At 46.1% G+C, this 25,384-nt stretch overlaps 1 protein-coding gene and 1 non-coding gene across 2 annotated transcripts in view; both read right to left on the reverse strand.

Moving 5' to 3' along the window:
- The window catches only part of MECR (mitochondrial trans-2-enoyl-CoA reductase), a 37,197-nt gene extending 17,062 nt beyond the window's left edge, over positions 1-20,135 (reverse strand). Inside the window, exons 1-3 of the mRNA XM_043909505.1 lie at positions 19,915-20,135; positions 3,439-3,536; positions 2,876-3,007 (exon numbers count right to left, since the gene is read on the reverse strand). Coding sequence (XP_043765440.1) covers positions 2,876-3,007; positions 3,439-3,536; positions 19,915-20,135 — 451 coding nt within the window. The remainder of the gene's footprint in view (positions 1-2,875; positions 3,008-3,438; positions 3,537-19,914) is intronic.
- LOC122698970 lies at positions 18,551-18,654 on the reverse strand. Its single transcript, XR_006342473.1, has one exon. It is a non-coding gene; the product is annotated as a U6 spliceosomal RNA (small nuclear RNA).
- Positions 20,136-25,384: the final 5,249 nt, after the last annotated feature.

The following is a 25,384-nucleotide window of genomic DNA, read 5'->3' on the forward strand; positions in this document are numbered from 1 at the left end:
CTCTACACCACAGATGTTGGCAAGAGACTCAGCCAGGGCAACTGGGAGCGGCCCAAGCCCCACCCCCTGGTGATAGGCTCGTGGATGGGCAAAGACCCAGGCGGGGCTGGTCAGAGCCCTTCCGGGGGATGGACGCGGTCGTACTGGACACATTGTGGGGGACACGCTATTCTGTTTGCTCTCAGGATGATGTAAACCTCAGGCTGCCAGTGACTGTCCATTAAAGGTATGTATCAGAGTGGGTCTGAATCTTAGCTCCACCAACTAACGGCTGGGTGACCTTGGGCTAGTTACTTAATCCTTTACGTTTACTGTTGTCCCACCTGCAAAGTGGGAATAATAACAATATCTACCTCACGCTGTGGGCATATGAATAAATATAGGTAAAGTGCTTATAACAGTGCGTGGTACAAAAGGAGTGGTCAATATTTGTTGCTATTTCTATATCACTGTGGGGACAGATCCCATTGGAGGGCTAATGAGAACAAGAAAGAGCTCTCACAGACTTGGGGTTTCCAGATCCAGCTGTGCCTGAAGCTTTCCATCTCTTGTACCTCCCTGTTCCACAAATCAATTAACTGCTTTTCTGGCAAAGCAAGCTTGAGTTGACTCTTTGCAAGTTATAACCTCAAGAGTCCTCAGGTTGAAGCGGGAAAAACAGAGGCGACCAGAGTCTAGGGGGCTCTCTTTGCAGTCTGCTGTTTTGAGTTTGGACGAGGGCTTCTTCTTAGGCTTCAGTTCCTCATCTGTCCAATGGGGTGAACATCAGCCCTGCTTCCCTCTCAGGGCTGCTGCCAGGATCCATCTGTGTGACGTTTGTGCTCAAAACCCATCAAGTGCTAAAAAACACATCTCACCAAAGACTCCTTTCTAACACCATACACAAAAACAAACTCAAAATGGATTAAAGATCTAAACGTAAGACCAGAAACTATAAAACTCCTAGAGGAGAACATAGGCAAAACACTCTCCGACATAAATCACAGCAAGATCCTCTATGACCCACCTCCCAGAATATTGGAAATAAAAGCAAAAATAAACAAATGGGACCTAATTAAACTTAAAAGCTTTTGCACAACAAAGGAAACTATAAGCAAGGTGAAAAGACAGCCTTCAGGATGGGAGAAAATAATAGCAAACGAAGCAACAGACAAAGGATTAATCTCAAAAATATATAAGCAACTCCTGCAGCTCAATTCCAGAAAAATAAATGACCCAATCAAAAAAATGGGCCAAAGATCTAAACAGACATTCCTCCAAAGAAGACATACAGATGGCTAACAAACACATGAAAAGATGCTCAACATCACTCATTATCAGAGAAATGCAAATCAAAACCACAATGAGGTACCATTACACGCCAGTCAGAATGGCTGCTATCCAAAAGTCTACAAACAATAAATGCTGGAAAGGGTGTGGAGAAAAGGGAACCCTCTTACATTGTTGGTGGGAATGCAAACTAGTATAGCCACTCTGGAGAACAGTGTGGAGATTCCTTAAAAAACTGGAAATAGAACTGCCACATGACCCAGCAATCCCACTGCTGGGCATACACACCAAGGAAATCAGAACTGAAAGAGACACGTGCACCCCAATGTTCATCACAGCACTGTTTATAATAGCCAGGACATGGAAGCAACCTAGATGCCCATCAGCAGACGAATGGGTAAGAAAGCTATGGTACATATACACAATAGAATATTACTCAGCCATTAAAAAGAATATATTTGAATCAGTTCTAATGAGATGGATGAAACTGGAGCCCATTATACAGAGTGAAGTAAGCCAGAAAGATAAACACCAATACAGTATACTAATGCATATATATGGAATTTAGAAAGATGGTAACGATAACCCTATAATGCAAGACAGAAAAAGAGACACAGATGTATAGAACAGACTTTTGGACTCTGTGGGAGAAGGCGAGGGTGGGATGATCTGAGAGAACAGCATTGAAACATCTATATTATCAAGGGTGAAACAGATCACCAGTCTAGGTTGGATGCATGAGACAAGTGCTCAGGGCTGGTGCACTGGGAAGACCCAGAGGGATGGGATGGGGAGGGAGGTGGGACGGGGGATCGGGATGGGGAACACATGTAAATCCATGGCTGATTCATGTCAATGTATGGCAAAAACCACTACAATATTGTAAAGTAATTAGCCTCCAACTAATACAAATAAAGGAAAAACAAACAAACAAACAAAGACTCCTCACCCTGTTTCAAAGAAACTCCCCAGGCGGCCCGCCGCTGTGACCGCACCCCTCACTTTCTTCTGCCGTCCCCTCCCACATGCACACCCTCTGCGGAGGCCACACCGAGTTTTCCTCCATTTCCAAAAGTCACCTTTATGTCTTTGCTCCATTTGTGTTCTTCACATGCCACCATGTAGGGCTCATCTCCACCTACCAAAATTCATCCATCAGAGGTCCCTGCCAATGAAGCCTCCTCCTGAAGCCCTCGAGACTGTCTTTCTCACACACACAGTTGCCAGAGTTGCCTCTGCTTTCCGCGAACCTGCAGCACTCCCTTTGTGGAGGTTGTTGATTTGGAGATTTCGTCAGTTAAGATTTTAACCTCCCGGAGGGCAGGGGCTGTCTTCTTTGAGTCCCTGTTGCACCCTACATTCCCTAGGGATGTAAGAGCTCTAGTCAACATGGGTGCACAGTGCTGAGAGCTGATGCACTGTCTCCTGAGCGAAATAAACAGAGATGCTGCTCCCCTGGCCCAGCTTCCATCCCCCTTGGAGGTGGGTGTATGGACTTAGTAAATCCTGCGCTGCTTTCTTACACTGAGGCAAGGAGGAAATGTGTACCATGTCTGTGAAATAGGATCTGAAACAACACATGCTGGAGACACCTGGAGAAACTCACCCAAGCCAGGATTCGCTGGGATCACCCAGTCTCCTGGCTTCACCCCGGTCACACTGCTGCCCACGGCTATGACCTGTCCAACACCTTCGTTCCCTCCAACAGCAGGCAGCTGGGGAAGGAGGCCGTAGTTTCCTAAGGGAGAAGAGCACAGAGGGTCATCCATGAAGCTTGGGTGGGTTGGAGTCAGACGGACCTCAGCCCGATCTGACCAGCTGTGACTGACCAACCTCTCTGAGCCTGAGCTTCTTCATCTGTAAAAGGGGATATACTCCTCACTTTCACGGGTTATTATGAGATTAGATAACGCAGGGATTAAGCCCAGCATACTGCCGCACTTCACAATGGCTGGTTTGCTCCCCCACTGCAATTTTCCTAACTCTTGAAAAGCCTCACATTCTAGGGGGGGAGGCCAGAGGGGGCTCACACAGTGTGCAGACAGCCTCATCTGGAGAACAGCTGCCGCTAATCACAGGAATTTCACACCCACACCTGGGGAGGAATGAAAACGAGGTGGCGGCTAAGCAAAAAAGCCAATTAACATAAGCCACAGAAACCAAGGTTACCTTGGATCATATTTATGTCAGATGGATTGATAGGGGCCGCCAGCATCTTCACATGGACGTCTGATCCGCCCACAGCAGCCAGCTCCAGGTTCTTCAGTCTAAGCACAAAGCCAGAGAGATGTTCATGTCACCCAGGCTAGACAGGGAGTCTTTTGCTCAGATCATCTCCCCAAAGTAGGTCAGGCAGCAACATTTTTGAGCCGCCATTGTGTGCCCAGGGATGAGGGTTTTGTTAGGAGACAGGAGCTACAAGGAATTTGCACAGGATACAGGTTAACTCTCATTAACTGCAAGTGGACCGTCCTGGTGACCTCTTGACCCCACCGCCCACTCCAGGGCAGAAAATGGTTAACACTCCTGTGGGCCTGGGTTAGCCCTGTGCTGTCCAAACTTCCTTGATTTACTTGGTATACTAGTATTATGGATTCTCAGACCCCAGCTCTGACCCACTCAATCAGAATCTCCAGATAAGGGGCACCCCAAGGAAAAACCAGGAAACCCTTGCATGGCTCGCTTATTCTCCAATTTTTCTTTTTGCTCCATCACACATAGGGAAGACATTTCCGTTAGCTGCAGCGTGGTGAGGGAAAAAGAGAGATGGCTCATGGAGGTGGGAAAGAACTCCCTGGGCGACTGTAGCTCGCCCCCTGGAGAGACATCCCTTCATGATGAGGATCCTGGTCTGTCAGAAAGGATGCTGGATGGAGAGCGGCTGGTCTCAGTGTGAAGCTCCACCTCAGACGGCTTTGTCACCAAGAGCAGGTTTCTCCCGTGCTCCAGGCTTCCATTTCTTTATTTGTAAAGTGGGGGTGAGGTCACCATCACCTTCACCTGCACTTGATCCCATCCAAGGGCTCTTTCCATTTCAAGTCTGTATGGTAACTGCCTCTGCTCATAATGTCTACGCCCTAGACATCATGGTCTGTATCCATTGGAATGTTGGTTAATGGGTAAAACCTGTCCAGTGGCAATGCCCAAGTGCTACTTTTGTTTTTTTAATAAAAGGAGACCTTCCAACCGGAAAGGGCTGATCAGTGTATCATTAACAGACCAATGGAGCCTCGTGACTTTTAATTATTAGAGAATCCTTTTCTGTCTTTCTCTACATCTCTAAGACTTCTTGTTTGCAGTGCTTTTCTCTGCCCTAATGTACTCGTTAAGTAATAATTCTCCTTATTTTTACTTACTGAAGGCACATGTAACAGCCAACCAGAGGTTCTTAGCATTAGGCAACAGTGTCCCTTCACTAAGCTGATGTAATTCTACCCGCTTCCTGCTGTAATCTGACCTTTTAATTATACCTGAGGCTCCGCTAAGGATAAAAGTGTGATTTCCAAGAAACGGCTTGTACTGGTAGTAATAAAGGTGACAGGTATTTATGAGGTGTTTATTATACACCAGGTCCTATGGTAAGGGCTTAACTTTTGTTTCTGGCAGGGTCAGGCTGGTATTCAGGATCTCTAGTTTCCTGACCAGGGATCTAACCTGTGCCCCTGAAGGGGAAGCAGGGCCACCAGGGAAGCCCCTGTGCTGAAGGATTTAAATGCATAATCCAAGATTCCTGTGACAAAAGTATAAATATTCCCAATTTTTCAAGCAGGAAATGAAGGCTCCTAGAAATGATGAAATTTACACAGAGGAGGAGAATTGGCCGGGCTTCCCTCAGAGCTCAGTTGGTAAAGAATCCGCCTGCAATGCAGGAGACCCTGGTTTGATTCCTGGGTCTGGAAGATCCCCTGGAGAAGGGATAGGTTACCCACTCCAGTATTCTTGGGCTTCCCTTGTGGCTCAGCTGGTAAAGAATCTGCCTGCAACGTGGGAGACTTGGGTTTGATCCTTGGGTCGGGAAGATACCCTGCAAAAAGGAAAGGCTACTCACTCCAGTATTCTGGCCTGGCGAATCCCATGGACTGTATACTCCATGGGGTCAGACATGACTGAGCAACTTTCACTTTCAGGAGAACTGGTCAGGGAGGGGCTTATCTACTTTCAAGGTGCTCTTATTTACCTTGCTCTAATCCAGCAGCTGAAATTAGCATGGGAACCCCTCTGAAGGCCTACAAGGACCTCCAGGGACCTACCCTGGGAATCCTTGTACTGGATTATGACCAAAGTAAGAGGGGCCATGGACTTCCCAGGTGGTGCTAGTGGTAAAGAATCTGCCTGTCAATGCAGGAGATGCAAGAGATGTGGGTTTGATCCCTAGGTTGGGAAGACCCCCCTGGCGGAGGAAAATGGCAACCCACTCTAGTATTCTTGCCTGGAAAATTCCATGGACAGAGGAGCCTGGTGGGGTACAGTCCATGGGGTCACAGAGAGTCAGACACGACTGAGCACAGCACACACTCAAGGGAGGATGCGCTTTAACATGACTGCTCAGTTCAGGCCTCAGTCACGTTAGACTCTTTGCGACCCTGTGGACTGCAGCACGCCAGGCCTCCCTGTCCATCACCAACTCCTGGAGCTTACTCAGACGTATGTCCATTAAGTTGGTGATACCATCCAACCATCTCATTCTCTGTCGTCCCATTCTCCTCCCGCCTTCAATCTTTCCTAGCAACAGGGTCTTTTCAAATGAGTCAGTTCTTTGCATCAAGTGGCCAAAGTATTGGAGTTTCAGCTTCAGCATCAGTCCTTCCAATGAATATTCAGGACTGATTTCCTTTAGAATTGACTCGCTGGATCTCCTTGCAGTCCAAGGGACTCTCAAGAGTCTTCTCCAACACCACAGTTCAAAAGCATCAGTTCTTTGGCACTCAGGTTTCTGTATAGTCCAACTCTCACATCCATACATGACCACTGGAAAAACCATAGCTTTGACTAGACAGACCTTTGCTGGCAAAGTAATGTCTCTGCTTTTTAATGTGCTATCTAGGTTGGTCATAGCTTTTCTTCCAAGGAGTAAGCGTCTTTTAATTTCATGGCTGCAGTCACCATCTGCAGTGATTTTGGAGCCCAGAAAAATAAAGTCAGCCACTGTTTCCACTGTTTCCCCATCTATTTTCCATGAAGTGATGGGACCAGATGCCATGATCTTAGTTTTCTGAATGTTGCTTTAAGCCAACTTTTTCACTCTCCTCTTTCACTCTCATCAAGAGGCTCTTTAGTTCTTCTTCACTTTCTGCCATAAGGGTAGTGTCATCTGTGTATCTGAGGTTATTGATATTTCTCCCGGCAATCTTGATTCCAGCTTGTGCTTCATCCAGCCCAGCATTTCGCATGATGATTTCTGTATAGAAGTTAAATAAGCAGGGTGACAATATACAGCCTTGATGTACTCCTTTCCCGATTTGGAACCATTCTGTTGTTTCACGTCCAGTTCTAACTGTTGCTTCTTGACCTGCATACAGATTTCTCAGGAGGCAGGTCAGGTGGTCTGGTATTCTCATCTCTTTAAGAATTTTCCACAGTTTGTTGTGATCCATATAGTCAAAGGCTTTGGCGTAGTCAATAAAGCAGTAGTAGATGTTTTTCTGGAACTCTCTTGTTTTATCGATGATCCAACAATTATCCACGATGATCATCCACAATGGTCCACGATGATCCATGATCCATCGTGGGTCAGCGGTGGCCTGCTGCAGGGTCGGGGGCACTGAGTGCAGCAGTGCGTGCACGGGGCCTTTTGAAGGAGGTGGCCATTATCTTCATCACCTCCACCATAGTTTGGCCTCAGTTCTAACAACAGGGAGGGAACATAGCCCCGCTCATCAGAACAAGACCCAGTTTTACCCTCAGTCAGTCTATCCCATTAGGAAGCTTCCATAAGCCTCTTATCTTTCTCCATCAGAGGACAGACAGAATGAAAACCACAATCATAGAAAACTAATCAAATTCATCACATGGACCACAGCCTTGTCTCACTCAATGAAACTATGAGCCATGCCATGTAGGACCACCCAAGATGGACGGGTCATGGTGGAGAGTTCTGACAAAATGTGGTCCTCTGGAGAAGGGAATGGCAAACTACTTCAGTATTCTTGCCTTGAGAACCCCATGAACAATATGAAAAGGCAAAAAGTTATGACACTGAAAGATGAACTCCCCAGGTCGGTATGTGCCCAGTATGCTACTGGAGAACAGTTGAGAAATAACTCCAGAAAGAATGAAGGGATGGAGCCAAAGCAAAAACAACAACCAGTTGTGGATGTGACTGGTGATGGAAGTAAAGTCCGATGCTGTAAAGAGCAATATTGCATAGGAACCTGGAATGTTAGGTCCATGAATCAAGGCAAATTGGAAGTGGTCAAATAGGAGATGGCAAGAGTGAACGTCGACATTTTAGGAATCAGTGAACTAAAATGGACTGGCATGGGTGAATTTAACTCAGATGACCATTATATCTACTACTGTGGGCAAGAATCCCTTCGAAGAAATAGAGTAGCCCTCATAGTCAACAAAAGAGCCTGAAATGCAGTACTTGGATGCAATCTCAAAAATGACAGAATCATCTCTGTTCGCTTCCAAGGCAAATCATTCAATATCACAGTAATCCAAGTCTATGCCCCAACCAGTAATGCTGAAGAAGTTGAAGCTGAATGGTTCTATGAAGACCTACAAGACCTTCTAGAACTAGCACTCCAAAAAACATGTCCTTTTCATTATAAGGGACTGGAATGCAAAAGTAGGAAGTCAAGAGATACCTGGAGTAACAGGCAAATTTGGCCTTGGAGTACAGAATGAAGCAGGGCAAAGGCTAACAGAGTTTTGCCAAGAGAACACACGGGTCATAGCAAACACCCTCTTCCAACAACGCAAGAGAAGACTCTACACATGGATATCACCAGATGGTTATTACCATGACTGAAAAACAGCTGCAAACAATCAAAATAATGTAGAAACACTCTCTACAGAAAATGGTTAACTAGGAAAAAGTTGATGACCAGGGCAGAGAAAAATAAAGGGCTTTTTTTTTCCCCCTTGTAGGTTAAGTATTAAGAAATGCATGTATTTATACATATCTGGAGGAGGGAGAGTCCTTGTAACAATAATAACTACTGTTCGAGTGTGCACCAGCCAGGCGCTCAGGTAAGTGCTTTCCAGGCGAGTTTTCATACTATTATTCTGATTGCACAGCCAAGGAACAAAGGCACCAAAGAGGCAGATAACTTTTTAAAGGCCCCCCCGAAGTAGTAAGTGGCTGATTTGAATTGAACCTGGCAATGTGATACTAGAGAAGCCAGCTGGTGAAGGGCTGACCCCAGACCAGGCAGAGGGGGCTGTAAGGGGGGCACCAGTTTGGAGTGGTGGGCGTCCTCAATCCTTGCCTGCGGAGATGAAGGGGGCCAGCCTCCCACCCCCAGGATAAGCAGGAAGGCCTTAGCCAGGAACCCACGAACAAGTCTGCATTCCAGAGAAAAATCCTGCCCAGAGCAAATGGATCGCGGCCTGGTTGCCCCTTTGTATTATCCATACTGCTTCTCTCTTGCATTGCGACAGATAATCAGAGTTTTTCTGTAAGGTGACAGAGTCCGTGCACTCAAGCTACTTAAAGACATTTTTTTTTTTCCTGTACATTTTCTACATGTTCCTCCCTCAGCCCAGGATTCCTTTTTCCACAGCTTCTCTGTGAAGTGAGAAATTCAACTCACCCTTTAATACCTGGATGAAATTTTACTTCCTTTGACCCTCTTCTTAGACTCTGCAGCAATAAAAATCACTTGCTCCCCTCTCTGTGCTCCCATTAAATGGACAGTGTGACTGTCTATACCATTTAAGACTATCTTACACAAGTTCATTGCTTGCTACCTTCTGAAGTTTTTTCAAGCATTTTCTTTAACTTATCACAATAAGGCATAAGTTCACATTCCTTTTCCAACTTTTGGGGCTATACATCCTCCAGAGCTCAGGCTCATGTGTTATCTGCAACCCTCCCTGGGGGATGGGCAGCACTCCCAAAAGACATCGTTTCTGCAGCAAAATATAGGAATATGCACATTAAGTGGATTGAATAGTGGCTATATAAAAATTTCACTTTAGATCAGCTTTTGCCTCCAAGAGTTATGAAAAAAAACAAAACAAAAACAGAACTGTTGATTTTCAGAACTTTCTGAATTTTGGAGTGCAGATATGAATTTGGATTCGAATCCAAGTCTTTTAGACTCAGTTCAGGGTTCTTTTTATTTATCACTGAGTTTTACAGTCAGAATATATGTTGTCTCCTTATTCGACTGTGAGCTTATGGAAGGCAGAGAACTCTCAGTCTTAACTCAGTGTTTAGCAGTGTCTGGGACCAAAATAGTGCTTGAGAATGCTTCTTAAAGAAATAATCTCATTTTCCTCTTAAGTGAGAAAATGTACTGTAAAGGTAACAGACATTTAGAGAATCATGGGCAGAGCTCACAGCATAGGGACTTAGCTATTAAGGTGGTATTTACTCTCTTTAATCCTGGGCTGTTTAGAAAAATACTGGTGTAGGACGGGTACAAATAAAAATGGATATTATCCTTAAGGGAGTTCAATCTAAGGAAAAATCCACGCCTCTTTTCCTCAATGGAAAGTGCAGATCAAATCTGTACTAAGACTGTAATTCTTAAAAATCTAGATGACCATAGATAAGAATAGAAGTAGATCTCATGAAGGCTGAGCACTGAAGAATTGACGCTTTCAAACTGTGGTGCTGGAGAAGACTTTTGAGAATCCCTTGGACAGCAAGGAGTTCAAACCAGTCAATCCTAAAGAAAATCAATCCTGAATATTCACTGAAGGACTGATGCTGAAGCTCCAATACTTGGGTGAAAAGCTGACTCACTGGAAAAGACCTGGATGCTGGGAAAGTCAGGGGGCAGGAGGAGAAGGGGGGCAGCAGAGGAAGAGATGATCAGATGACATCACTGACTCGACGGACATGAGTCTGAACAAACTGGGAAATAGTGAAAGACAGGGAAGCCTGGCGTGCTGGAGTCCATGGGGTCACAAAGAATCAGACATAACTTAGCGACTGAACAACAACATCTCAGTTCCTAAATGAAGGGTAGAACATGGATATGGAGTGAAAGAGGCAGTTCTGGGTGTGAACCCTACCTTGGTTATTGACTGGCTAGCTGAACCTCACAGTACTCATCTGTGGAATGGGAGCACTCTAGAAGTCAGCTCACAGATGAGATGAGTTACAGACATAAAGCACTTGCTAGAGAAGCTGATACACAGCAGAGGCCAAATAAACGGCAGCTGTCGTCAGTTGCGGGACCACCCAAGGAAATCTTTGAAACAGCTGGCTATACCTCTGGAAAAATAATCACCGAATCACTCAAAGGAAGAAGGCAACTTTTTGGAAAATCTGAGTAAATTTAATTCAACAAATATTTATTGACGGTCCTACTAAGTGCCAGGTACTGTGCCAAGGGCTTTAAAGATGAAAAAAAAAAAAGTATCTCCTGCCCAAGAGCTTGATGGCGTGGGGACTCAACGTTTGAAATCACTGGGACTGGCTGGAGGGAGAGCAAAGCGTTAGCAAAGGGACTTTGGAAGGTGTGACACCTTAGCTGGAACTTCAAGGATAAACAAAAGTTTACGGGGTGGACTGAAAGAAATATTTCCTGCCAGTAGGAATGGCAAAGAATCTAACCTGACTGTGGGCCGGGCCCAGATGCAGTCTGGATTGGAGCTGTGGGAATGGAGAGAAGAATTTGATAACCTGGAATCCCCTTAATAAGAAGTGGCATTGATGTCACTGGGTGACTGACTCCATGGAGGAGTGGCTGAGGATCTTTCATGGCTCCCAGACTTCTGCTTTGGGCAACCGGATGTTGAGATAGGAGGAAAGAAGAGTGGCTTGGAGCGGGGAGGAAGGTGTTATGTCTGCAGCCTGAAGCAGGAGGCCAGCAGCGTGGTGTGGAGCGGAGGGTACTCTGCGCTGGATGCCCAGGGCTGGGAGTCAGCTGTGTGCACGTGGAATCTAGGGTAGTAGATAAACTTATTCTGGGTGATCTGGCTGGACAGTTAAACTATAATGTTAACAGCTTCTTGAGCTCCAGATACTGTGCTTATTAGCTTTATATATAAGACAATGCTTAGTCCTCAAAATATCTGGACAGTGTTATCACCCCAATTTTCAGATGGGAACTGCAACTCAGAGAAGTTAGGTAACTTGCCCAAGGTTTAACAGTAAGTGGCAAGACTTGATCTTAAGCTTGACCCCAAAGCTCAGACTGTCCAACGCTAAGCTGGTACTCCCTACACTGTGGGTGTGGAATCTTTGTCCTGGGAGATACTATGAGGGATTCCTTGGGGCACAAAACTTTTGGGCAACGCTGCCTACTAAACTCCCTTTATAAGATTCAGACTGCACTTTAGAGTCACGAAGGCTCTGAAAAGTCCTCCTGGGAAGAAACCCATGTGGCTTTGCGTCCTCCTGTGTTCCAGGGTTAGCTTGGCCGGGAACTCTACCCTCACAGCACACAGGGGAACCATCTGCCCCCAAAGGGCAATTTAAAAAGCATTGCAACCCACTCCCAGTTCTCTTCTTTGTCTTGTGGGAGCCTAGCTGTGCGGCAGGAGGGGCAGGGCGAGGGGCAGGAGATGGAAAGTTGAAGCTGCAAACACAGGTGGCTGAGGGCGGGGATGGGCCTGACACAGGCTGCTCACCCAGGGGGCAGGCGGGGGTGGGGATGGGGGAGCTGTGTTGGTCCAGCTGCCGCTCACCGGGGAGACCAGCCCCAGCCTGCTCCGCGGAATGCCATCAATGCCAGACACTGCTATTCCTGCAGACAGTTCTAACTGCGTCGTCAAGGACACCGCTCTGCCGAGACAGGAAGGAACACCGGGCTGGGTCTGAATTCCAGGAGGTGAACCTTGAGTGTAATGATAGCAATATCTTCCTTGTTTTTCATCTTTAAGCTCACCAAAGGAATGGGTGGCTGTGTTATGGCGTGCAAGCGAGGCACCCAAACACAGTCTAGCTGGATCTCAAGTCACTTTCCCAAGACGGTTCAGTACCTTCCCCCGCGAGTGTGATGGCGCCACGTAACTCAGAGGGCTGCCTCTGCCTTCACTCAACAGATCCCAGACGGGATAAGGTCACAATGGCTCCTTTGAGGCCAAGGCTGTACACCTGTGATGCCATATGAACTACAAGGGAGACAAAAGCAGGCAGAAGAAAGAGCCTTTTGAGAGGCGGGGAAAAGGGGCCAGTACTCTGGGGACTGGCTCGGTTATACTGGCTGTGTTGGATGGGCACCAGCCAGCTCTGCTAAGATATCTTTCCCGCCTTCTGCATTTAATTAGCCACCATTTGTCCTTATCCTGCATCTTCCACTCCATCACCTCAAAGTGCTCTTTGCAGGAAGAGCTGTCCTGGGTCAGGGAGACTTTCTCCTCTGCTTGTCACAGAGAGCCAAGAATGCGCCCTCCATCACAGGGCAGTGGGTGAGGATGACCGATGTCTTCTGCGGCTCTCCTGGGTCTGTCTGCAATCCCCATAGTCAGACGCATGCTGCCTTCTGTGATTTAGTGATGTGTTAGGCGTGTTGGGTACACTGTTGTGGGATCTGATTTTACCATTAATAAGCAGGGCACAATTGGGCCACTGTGGAGGAATGAAGTTTTCCAGCTTGCCCCCCAGCAGGAGATGCCGGTGGCCGCAGCTGGTGGGGTTCGGATGGAGTCCTGGGCTCTCAGGGAAGGCACCTTTCAGGGGGCAAAGCTCACTGTGTTCCGTGGGTGCAGGCACTCCCGCCTGCCTCCCTGTACCTCCTCTGGTGTCCCTACCTCAGAGTCCTCTGGCCCTCCCACCGTTCAGGACTTTTCTTCTGAAGCATAATCACTTTGAATGGAAGGGAATCAGAGACTGAGGGCAGCTTCTGGAAGTTTCTACTCAGGACTGGCAAAGAAATCCTCTCTCTATCCTCTCAAACTCCTTCTTTCCCTCCACTAAGATTACCAGAAAGCTTGCAGGCCTCCAATATTCCACACCTGCTAATATCAGGAAACCTGCTTGAAAGGAGCTGCAGAAGGTCTGCTGCTTAGTTTGCTGAGGGCTAATATCAGTAAACGCAGATATGCAGATGACACCAACCCTTACAGCACAAAGTGAAGAGGAACTAAAGAGCCTCTTGATGAAGGTGAAAGAGGAGAGTGAAAAAGCTGGCTTAAGGATCAACATTCCAAAATCTAAGATCACGGCATCCGGTTCCATCACTTCATGGCAAACAGATAGGGAAACAGTGAGAGACTTTATTTTCTTGGGCTCCAAGATTACTGTGGACAGTGACTGCAGCCATGCAATTAAAAGATGCTTGCTCCTTGGAAGAAAAGCTATGACCAACCTAGACAGTGTATTAAAAAGCAGAGATATTACTGACAAAGGTCCATCTAGTCAAAGCTATGGTTTTTCCAGTAGTCATGTATGGATGTGAGAGCTGGACCATAAAGAAGGCTGAGTGCCAAAGAATTGATGCTTTCGAGCTGTGGCGCTGGAAAAGACTCTTGGGAGTCCCTCGGACAGCAAGGAGACCAAGCCAGTGAATGCTAAAGGAAATCAACCCTGAATATTCATTGGAAGGACTGATGCTGAAGCTGAAGCTCTGATACTTTGACCACCTGATGCGAAGAGCTGACTCATTGGAAAAGACCCTGATGCTGGGAAAGGTTGAAGGCAGGAGAAGAAGAGGGTGACAGAGGATGAGATGGTTGGATGGCATCACTGACTCAATGGACATGAGTTTGAGCAAGCTCCAGGAGATGGTGAAGGACAGCGAAGCCTGGAGTGCTGCAGTCCATGGGGTCGCCAAGAGTCGGGTATGACTGAGCGACTGAAGAAGAATTCTCTGTGCTGCCTCAGAGACAGAGACGGGGCCACAGCAGGGTGCAGCCTACGGCTCTTTTGTCTCTTTGCTGGGTATGATGACGACGCAGCCCCTGCCTGGTGGGCTGCTGACTTTGGGGGCAAAGGGGCCCCTTGGTGAAATCTTGTACCCAGGACCCCTTATTTCAAGCCATGCCCTTGCTCCTGGGACGGGTGCCGAAGCAAATCCTGGTGAGCAGGCCGTCTGCTTCAGCTTCTGAGACCGTCAGAAGTGGACAATTGTTGCATCAGAAGGCTCAAGCTTCATAATCATTTCCATGGTTGCAGGATTACATTGAGAAGGATGCTGAGGCCTTGTCTTATCTTGGCAGAAAAAAGTGTTGTTTGGGGAGAATGAGGCAAACAGGAGTGCAGGCTTTGAGGTACATAGAAAAGGGAGCTATGAAGCTTTGTCACTGGCTTTGTCACAGAAGACAAGGGCAGGGGGGATGGCACGCATGCCTATTTTCTTCTTTTTGGTCACACGGCACGGCATGTGGGGTCTTAGATCCCTGACCAGGGATCAAATCCACACTCCCTGCAGTAGAAGCTCAGTCTTAACCACTGGACCACCAGGGAAGTCCCATGAATGCCCATGTTTACTACAGCTGACCTTGGTCAATCCCCTTTATCAAAAAATAACTGGAAAAAAAAAAAAAGGAATAGCACAGGGAACCATACTCAATATCCTGTAATAAACCACAATGGAAAAGAATATGAAAAAAGATATATATATATAGACTGTATATATACATATGTGTATATATATATATATATATATATATAGACTGTATATATACATATGTGTATATATATATATATATATATATATATGTAAAACTGAATTACTTTGCTGCATACCAGAAACTAACATAACATTTTAAATCAACTATACTTCAATTAAAGAAACCAACCACTACCCCGCAAAAGACAAAAACAAAACAAGAACAACAAAACTGAAAAGAATGGAGACTGGCGTGACAGCCTCACTCCAACAGTGAGTGGTGGGGATGGGACTGGAAGCCAGGCCAGTGCTCCCGAGAGTGGTCCTGGAGGACATACTATGAGCCACAGATTAGCCTCGTGTTATCTCTGCTCTTGCTTCTCTAAAATGAAGACCCTTCCCACCATTCAGGCTGGGAGAGGCCTGGACCACACCGGAGCTGCTAGGAGAGGCCAGATGAGAAGAACTTGGCACTCCTTGGGCTGCGTCTAGGGACAGTTCCTCGGAGGTGTGCCGCCACCTTTGACCCTCAGAGGCAAGAGTGAGGAGGCGGGGGTAGAAGGACTGGGCCCCAAACCCGGCTGGATGCAAGGTAACGTAAAGTGCGTCACAGGAAACCAAATCCAGCTGCAGTCTGAATCCTGTGACCAAGGCTCCTTCCTTCTGAGCCTCTTTCCGCACATCCCTCCCTCAAGGACCACAGACTGAGCGCATTCAAGGAGGGTCATCAGTCAGACACACATTTTCTCTTTCCTCTGGGCTTCTGCCCATGCAGGCTCTATACTTTCACTCCTTGTATATGGCCCCCAGATTTTCTGGGGGACTCAACTGAGACCTTGCGTCTCCAGAGCAAGCACTCTGACAGGGCCGGGTGCTCCTCTCCTGTGTGTCCATAGATTCTATCACAGCACTTACCCCCAGACCATCTTCTGGACTGGAGTGTGAGCTCCTGGAGGGCAAAGTCCACGGATTATTTACCTCAGTACCCAGCACTTAGTAGGCCCTCAAAGAACAAATGCTGGCTCACACGGTAGGTGCACAATGAGTTCTGTCCCCTCCTCCTTCACTCATGACCACAGTGGAGAGCTCTAGGAGACCAACCAACAAGCAAACAAATCCAAGTTCTTTCAACAGGGTGCCAAATGAGAATGCTAACTTTTTTTTCAAAGCACTGTAATTCTGATTTAAAAACCAAGTCACTTGCATACAGCTTCAGTTTTAAACACTGACATCAGCTGTAAAAAGAAGAAATCTCCCGAGAGTAAACAGTGCCCTAGAGTGAGAACTCACTACCTACACAGCCTGGGTCCCCACCACCTGCTCCCCCTAATTCCATCTGGCTAAGACAGAATGGGTATTTGTCCAAAGGCTTCACAGCTTTATTTCATTCTGTGCTAGCAGCAGGCAGGTGAGAAAGCCATGATGACTACGATGCTGTTTTATGAAAGCTTCAGAATCCTGAAAAGGGGATGAGACAGAGGATAGCATTCCTACCATCTTCCCCGGGGATGAGGTGGGGAGGGGGGGTGCTGCCCTTCCAATGAAGAGCAGAGACTTGGGGTCACCTGAATGACCAATAATTTCACCGTCTCTTCTGATCTTATTTCCAACTTTATACTCCATCTCATGCTCAAAAAACATTTGAGATGACGGTCATTGTTTCTTTAGGTCTATGTCTATATCGTGGGCTGTTAGTAAAGTGACACCCTAGTTGTGTGATCTTGGGCAAGTGGCTTTCAAATATCTTGAGCCTCAGTTTTCTTACCTGTAAAATGGTGATAGCAATGACCAAAACTGGGTTACTGTGATTTTAAAAATCCATAACGTATGTGGGGAACTTAGCCCAGTTCCTGCCACTTAGTAGCTACACAGTAAATGAGAGCTGTCATTACAAGATCCAGAGAATGGCAAGTTCTAAAAGGAGACTTGCAGGAACAAGAGGAAAGTGGACACTGGAGTTTCTGGGGATTATCTGATAGAGAATCCAGAACTCTGCACAAGGGGTGATGGTCATGGGGACCTCTGAAATTTCTGGAATGTTTGTAATTCTCCCATGTTTGTAATTTTCTCCCGCAGTCTTATTTCATTTAGATCAGCAGTTCAATTCTTTACATGAAAAAGACCCAAGTGCTTATTTAGGGGATTCATTTGAGGGTAAAAGAAAGAAACTTACTAAGAGACTAAAGGAAAAGGCCTTAGCAGAGAACAGCTAGAATGTTTGGGAGCAAGAGGCATAAAGAGAGGGACATTCAGAATGCTGACAGGAGAACAGGAGGCCCCTAGAGGCCTCATTCTGAGGAGTTCTGCCCCTGACACAGATCTGAGCAAACTCTTCCTTGTTCCCTCTCTGCTGTTCCCAGAACTCTGCCCACAGTGTAAGCATTACAAGTCACATCAGGTTGGGGAACACTCTGCTGGGACTCTGCTCAGACACCGTGACCCCACTTGGTGTAACCTGACACATCCAGTCACTGGGATGTTTAAAGGACACCTGATTCTGTGACAGTGTGGTTACCCTAAACCACCTAAGACATGACAACAAAGAGGAGAATCCCAGTGTCTGGCCTCAGTCCATGCTTGGGTCGCCTGAATCTGGGTCAGAAGGGAAGGCTGTCCTTTAGAGGCAGAGAGAATTACTGCCTGCCTCAGTCCGTACCTATAGGGCAATGGTTTTCAACCCTGGCTGGGGCATCAGAATCACTTGGAGAGCTTTAAAAACTCAGATGATGGAGACTCCCCTGGTGGTCCAGTGGTTGAAAATCCGCCTGGCAATACAGGGGATGTGGGTTTGACCCCTGGTCAGAGAACTAAGATCCTACATGCCACAGAACAACTTTGCCCAGGCACTGCCAACTACTGAACCCGCACGCTCCACAACCCGTGTGGCACGACCAGAGAGTCAGTGTGCTGAAGTGAAAGATCTCGCAATGACACAATGAAGACGCCACGTGCCACAACTAAGACTGAACACTGTCAGGTAAATAATACAATACTTCATGGAAGGACCGCGCTTTGAACTTCTGGGAAATGATCAGGGTTCCACACAAGGAGATAAGAGAAGCTCTTTTTCCTAAGTGGTATCTGCAACCAGATCAGTCTGTTCTATAATAGCTTCCCTGGCTCTCCAAGGGGTGGGAATCTATCGGGAGGCAGCTGCGCTTGGTTGCCTAGCCTTCCCATACCTTTCTCAGGGTCCCTGAACATCGGAGACACCTGCCTCATCACCACAGAACTCAATAATAGGTACACTTATTCAAGAAACTAGATTCAGACTCAACTAACATTTTTGGAGCTCCTTTTCTGTGGCAGGCCCTGCAGCAGACACATTAAAATTGCAAGCCTGTGAGAGAGGCACTACCTCGTTCCCACTAGGGGTGCATTCCTGGAAAAAGAATGTTCATCAGAGCTTTACCCACTCATTACAGCAGTCCTCAGTGGATGTGTTCCCAACATGGTGATTTATCACCTATGATCAACATACAAATGGGTTTACTGACTGATGAATCTTCTTAAAATTTCAATTGCTCTAATCGAGTGCATGACTATGCACTGATATCTGAGGCTTATCCCCTTCAGCTGTCAAAACATCTAGCTTGTATTTTTTAAGTAAAAATATGGAACACTTCACAAATTTGCGTGTCACCCTTGCACAGGGACCATGGTAATCTCTATATCATTTCAACTTTAATATCTGAGCTGCTAAAGCCAGCACTCTGGCCTGAATTTGAATCATGAAAATAATTCCTGTTTGTCTGTCATTTGGAAAGCAATCAAACCATTTGCTGGGAATCAAAGAGTTTTAAACAAGGGACTGCGAGAGAGTATGTAGGTACTTTTTGGTGAAGAGCATTCCTTTTATGGAAGCTGATTAGCACTATGAACTATAACTACACTGTCTCCATTTTTAAATGTGATGAAACTGAAGCTCAGAGAATCTCAGTAACTTGTTAAAACACACACAGCTAGGACAGGGAGGGCAAGGACTTGACCCCAGGTCTTCTGATTTCCAGATCCGTGCTTTTACCCTCGTACCACTAGTGGACCTCACTAGGTCTTCTGCATGGCTATAAGCACTTATGTACAGATATATAATTGTTGAAAATTCACATACTGTTTTTTTTCAGCCACATGCAGAAATCATGGATTAAGATCCAACAAAATTTTAGGATATAATCACTAAAGTAACAAGGGCTCAGAGGGGCTGAGTGATTTGTCCAAGATCAAACAGCTACTAAGAGGCAGAGCCTGTATTTGACCTTAGGTCTGTATGGCTCCAAAACAGGAGCTCTTTTTAACTAGCTAAAGGCACACACACAGTGTACTGGAGAGGAAATCACACGAGACAGGACTCAGAAGCCAAGAATTCCTGTCTCTGTTCCAATTTTTATTAGCTAAATCACTTTGGACAAGTCCCTTGCCTTCTGCAAACTGGAAGCAATGATCTCTGATCTACTTCACTATGAGAAGTGAAGATCCAAATGGACAAAAAATATTCTGAAAATTCCTTCCATAAAGCAATAGAGCATAGGAATTCACGTAGGCCAGTCAGACAGCTGTGGGTTCAAAAATTCCGACTCTGCCACTTAATGGCTTGTGTGATCTTGGACAAGTGATTTTACTTCTCATGTCTCCATTTTCTCATCTGCAAAATGGGGCTAAATCAAGTACCTACACCAAAGGGTTGTTGTGACGATTAAATGAGAGCATCCATTTATATACGGATTGGCCCACATAGAGTACAGGATGAGTGAGCATCAGCCACTATCACCAAAACTGTGCCTACCAGGTTTTCAATTTCCTCAAGCACGGACTTTCTGAGCTACCACACCTGGGCAACAGTTTCCTATTACTCTCTGCCTTCGTCCTCTGGCTTTGACCCTCCTTCCCTTTCCAGTATCCCTTCCCCACAGCCTATTTTAATACCCCCCTGGCAACCCCAGTGCCCTTCCCCCATTTCGGCGCCGTGTCTTACTCGACGACTTTGGCTGGGTCCCCGTGGTGCCCATAGACCAGCGCCCGGACCCGGGAAGGCTCGGCAGAGGCAGAGAAGGAGGCGGCGGCAGGCCGCCGCCGGCTGGACTCTGGAAGCAGCCTCTGCCCCAGCTGGGCCGGGGCTCGAGCCCTGCAGAGCGCCCGGCAGACCCACATGTTCCCTCCAGTCAACTCAGAGCCAGACGCTGCGAGATACGTCATCTTTCAGCGACCGCTCGCCAGCGCCCGGCACCGCCTCCCGCGTGACCACGCCCCCTCTCCCATTTTTAAAGGGCTGTCGCGGTCCTTCGCAGCTGGCGCTGGCGCTAGGTGAAGCTCCCTGGGAAACCAGGAGTGGTCGGCGGAGGGAATTAGGGGCATCTTGGAGACTCTGAGCCTTCCAGGATTGAACTCCTAACAATGAACGTTAGAAATTGGCTTAAAGCTGGGACTGTGATCTGCGATTGTTTGATTCAGGGGAAGATTTTCCCCTTCCCCGGCCTCAGTTTCCCCTCCCCACTATTACATCGTTCACTGTGTTCAAATGAGGCGTTATTTCATTCAGTCCCCGCTGTCTTCTAACTAGCGTCGGATGGCAAACCTTACCTCCCTACACTACTTACATCTACACTAAGAGTGGATGTAAGTAGATGTGGAGGTACGAGTACTGGGTTTGGAGTTAGAAGATTTAGGTTCAAATCCTAGACTTGCCGCTTGTTAGCTTGGCCACCTCGGGCAAGTGACTGAAACTGTGAGACAGCTTTCTCATTCCTTGTTGTTGTTGTTATTCAGTCATTCAGTGCTGTCCAACTTTTCGCGACCCCATGAACAGCAGCACACCAGGCTTCCCCGTCCTTCACTTACCTGCTGGAGTTTGCTCAAACTCCTGTCCATTGAGTCAATGATGCCATCCAATAATCTCATCCACTTGTTGTCCCCTTCTCCTCCTGCCCTCACTCTTTCCCAGCATCAGGATCTTTTCCAATGAGTCAGTTCTTCGAATCAGGTGGCCAAAGTATTTCAGCTTCAGCTTCAGCATCAGGGTTGATTTTCAGCATCAGGTTGATATTCAGGGTTGATTTCCTTTAGGATTGACTGGTTTGATCTCCCTGCTGTCCAAGGGACTCTAAAAAGTCTTCTCCAGCACCACAGTTCGAAAACATTAGTTCTTCAGTGCTCAGCCTTCTTTATGGTCCAACTCTCACATCTGTACATGACTACTTGAAAAACCATAGCTTTGACTAAACAGAGCTTTGAGGAAGTGTGGTGTAAACAGGTGTAACCCAGGAAAGATGCTTATCACATTATTTGTGGGAGGAAGACACAAGCATAACTAAAACCCTAGTTGAATATTAGGGCATGACAGAGGGCACTTCTGGAGTCTGAAGGAGAGAGGTGTTTTGGGACTGAGGTGGGGGTCGGGGCTCTTGGAGGAGGTGATGTTGGAGACAGTCCTGTGACTCAAAATCTTCAATATTTATGAAAACCACCTGAGGTCCCATCTCAGACCTGAATTAGAATCTTGGGGAGGGATCCAGGAAACTACATTTTTTATATTTATTTTTTAATTTTTAACTTAATTTTCATAGAATTTCAGATCTGTAAAATAATCACATTCTCTCTATACCTTCATCTAGATCCCCCAGAAATTAACATCATGTATAACATGTATAACAAAATGATCAAAATAAAGAAATTAACAAGTCTGCACAACCACCAAATCTTATTCACATTTTAATCAGTTATCCCTTGAATATACTTTTTCTTGTTCAGGACCCAATTCATGATCACATGTTACATTTAGTTGCCTTAATTCTCTAGGAATCTACATATCCTTTTTTTTCTTTCTTTTGAATCTACATTTCTTACAAGCTGTTAAGAATTTTCTGATGCAGGTGGCCTGGGGAACAAACTTGAGAAACACTGAACCAGGACTTAAAAGGATAAGGAAGAATTCCTTTCATTGGGTTTAATTGACCTCAAAGTTGCCAATTTGGAGCCTTTCCTATGAGGAGGAAAAGAAAGTGTCAGGTCAAAGGCTGTACATGCTGCATTCTGGCAAACCTGGCTTTGAGTCCTGGCTCTGCCACTGTTTGGCCATTTGATTTTGGACAAGTCACCTGGTCTCTCTGTGTCTCCATTTCCTTATCCTTAAAATGAAGGAAACAATCTGATTCAAGATGATTGTGAGCTACTATTTACGTGAAGCATTTAACACAATGTTTGGCATGAAAGCATTTGCTAACTGTTATCAGGGGTTATTGTAAAGATTAAATGAGAAATATCATCTGTAAAATACCCAGACTGGCTTACAGTACATACTCAAAAGTGCTTGTACTTTAAACAAAGTTATTTATTTCTTTACTCATTTTTGGCTGCATAGGATCTCTTTTGCTGTACTTGGGCTTTCTCCAGTTGTGGTGAGCAGGGGTTACTCTTTGTTGCAGTGCTTGGGCTTCCCATTGTGGTGGCTTCTTTTATTTTGTGGAGCACAGGCTCTAGGTGCGTGGGCTTCAGTAGATGCGGTTCGTGTGCTGCGTAGTTGTTTACACAGGCTTGGTTGCTTCACCACATGAGGAATCTTCCCGGGCCAGGGATTGAACACTTGTCCCCTGCATTGGCAGGTGGATTCTTAACCACTGGACTTAGATTATTAACCACTGGACTACCAGAGAAGTCCCTACTTATTTTTATTATTAGAGCAAATTAGTGTTCCATAGTGGGAGGAAGACTTGGTCCCACAGGACACACACACACACACACACACACACACACACACACACACACACACACAGAGTCTTGCCTATCTTCTATTTTCACAGTGACCCACAGTTCTATTTCTGTTGGAAGACTCCCTAAGTGACATTGAGCTGTTGATTTTATCTTCTTTATGAAACTGGTTCCTCTGAATCCCCTGGGCAGCTCATCCAGGAAGTCTGGAGAATCACCCAGCCTCACCCAGCTGGTCTTCCTCTTTGTGGGCTGGATATGGTCCCCTGTCCGTCATGATAGCCCTCATTTTTGGCCCAGGACATCAGCTCTTGTTTGAACTATGTCAACAATCTTCTTCCTAACTGAAATCCTCTCCCTTCTCTCTCTCTCCATTTCCTTCTTTCTCAGGCCTCCAGAATTACTTTCTTTTTTTAAGAGAAATACCAGATTTTTTTGTTCCCTTGCTTAAAATCCTTCCATGATTCCTCAATATTCAGGGAGAACCAGAAGCTACAGTTCTTTGTATTATAAAACTGTGAACTATTGATATATTAAACTTAAACTTGTAAACAAAACTATGGTTCTATACTAATTTTATCATTCTCTCACACTAATGACATGTTTTAAAATCTTCAGAAAAATAGATGGAGGAAAAACACCTTAAAATAACAACAAAAAATTTCTACTCATTGTAATTAATCTATCTTCTTGAGAGTTAGAAAAACATGACTGGGACTTCCCTGGTGGTCCAGTGGCTAAGACTCTGCACTCCCAATGCAGGGGGCCTGGGTTCAATCACTGGTCAGGGAATTTTAAGTTCCCACATGCCACAGTTAAGAATTTGAGTGCTGCAACTAAAAGATCCCCCATGATAAACAAATAAATAAATATTAGGAAAAAAGATAAAAACATGACTGTGGTTTTAATTCACCTGTAGCATCCCTCAGCTTGACTTGAGGAACATTTGGGCTTCTTCAGGGGAACCATTTGAGAACCACTGATTGAGGGGACCAGATCCAATTGTCCTGGTCTTACATTCAAGACCTCTTGTCCCTCGACTCCCACACTGTCTTTATTTTCTGCTGTTGGACCATGCAGAGACTACGATGCAACCATACCTGACACCAAGCTTTCCCAGTACTTCCATGTCTTGTGCCCTTATTCGGGCTGTTCCTTCTGCCTGAAATGCTCTTCCTTGCGTTGCCTATCTAGGAAACTCCAGGTTCAGGTATCACTTCTTTGATGTTGTTTCCCAAAGCCCCCCAGGCTGAGTCAATTCTGGTGCCTTTGTGTTTTCTTTGGGCTGGTGTTATGACCTTTAGGACATAGTCTCTTATTTATTTATGTGCCCATTTCCCCCTCCAGGCAAGAGTAGGGCCACGTTTAGTGCATCTCCATGACACCAGCACCCAATATGGGGCCTGGCACAGGTTAGGAGTCATGAATATTCCATGAGTTGAAAGTAATTGAATTTCCTCATGGCCTGAGCCTGTCGGTGGTAGCATCTCCTTTTCCCTAGATTTGGGCTTGTCACTTCAGGTCAAGACTTTCCGTTTCCCTTCCTTCTTCTCTCAAGGATTAGAGAAGCCTGTGGTCTTTTTCAAGTGGAGCAGAATGTTCTCTTTTTATCTGTCCATCTGTTACTTGTGTCCTTTTCTCCTTCCAGCTCAGTCTCTGCCCATAGTCTTCCTCTGCACAAAGAGGGCTGTGGAATCAGTCTGACCTAGGTCTGAGCTCTGGACCCACCATTATTAGCTGTGTGACCTTGGGCAAGTGTCTTATGCTTTCTGAGACACCCAAAAAGCTTTTCTGCGTTTCTCAGTTTCCACATCCCCCCAAAATGGGACTAGCGGTAAACTCCTGCCATGGGGCTTCTGCAACTGTCCTCTGCGGCAGCACCCCTGGTTGCTTCTTCTTTTTCATCAGATTTTTCTCCTTGAGTTTCCTTTTCTGGATGGTCCTTTCTGTCTCTTCTCTGTGTGTTTGCTGTTGGTCTCTCCCGGGAAAATGTAAGCTGCACGAAGGCAAGAACCGTGTCTGCATTCGTTCATCCATTCAATATTTCTTGAGTGCTGACTATAGGCCAGATACAAAACAGTGGGATGTAAGACAGAGTCCTTGCCCTTAGGGAGCTCATGTTCTAAAGCTGCAGACACACAATGAATATGCCATAAGAGTAGGTGCCTCCATTTAAAATGGCAATAATCCCCTTTCCCCTACTGTTTCTCCCCATTTCTTTCTTTTATTTATTGATGACTGTGCCGGTCTTCGTTGATGCACGTGTACTTTCTCTAGCTGCAGTGAGCGGGGGCTTACTCTTCAATGTGGTGCGCCGGCTTCTGACTGCAGAGGCTTCTCCTGTTGCAGAGCACAGGCCCGAGGTGCTTGGTCACAGTACTTGCAGCACGCACTCTCAGCAGTTGTGGTGCACAGGCTTAGTTGCTCCTTGGCATGTGGGATCTTCCTGGACTAGGCAATGAACCATGTCTCTTGTATTGGCAGATGGATTCTTAATCACTGGACCACCAGGGAGGTCCCATCTCCCCCATTTCTCCAGTATACTACTGTCTCACACACCAGAGAATTTGCTTTTTTTTTTTTTTGGTTGTTTATTGTTCTTGTCTTTGCATTGGAATATAAGCTCCATGAGGGTAGGGATTTTTATCTGTCTTATATCTTCACTTTGGCTTAGAGTAACTGTTGGACAGATAAATTGATATCTAGTGTTTGTTGATTTGCTCCATATGGAGATAGGCCTC

The sequence above is a fragment of the Cervus elaphus genome, chromosome 8, assembly GCF_910594005.1.
Source record: "Cervus elaphus chromosome 8, mCerEla1.1, whole genome shotgun sequence".
NCBI classification, from domain to species: domain Eukaryota; kingdom Metazoa; phylum Chordata; class Mammalia; order Artiodactyla; family Cervidae; genus Cervus; species Cervus elaphus.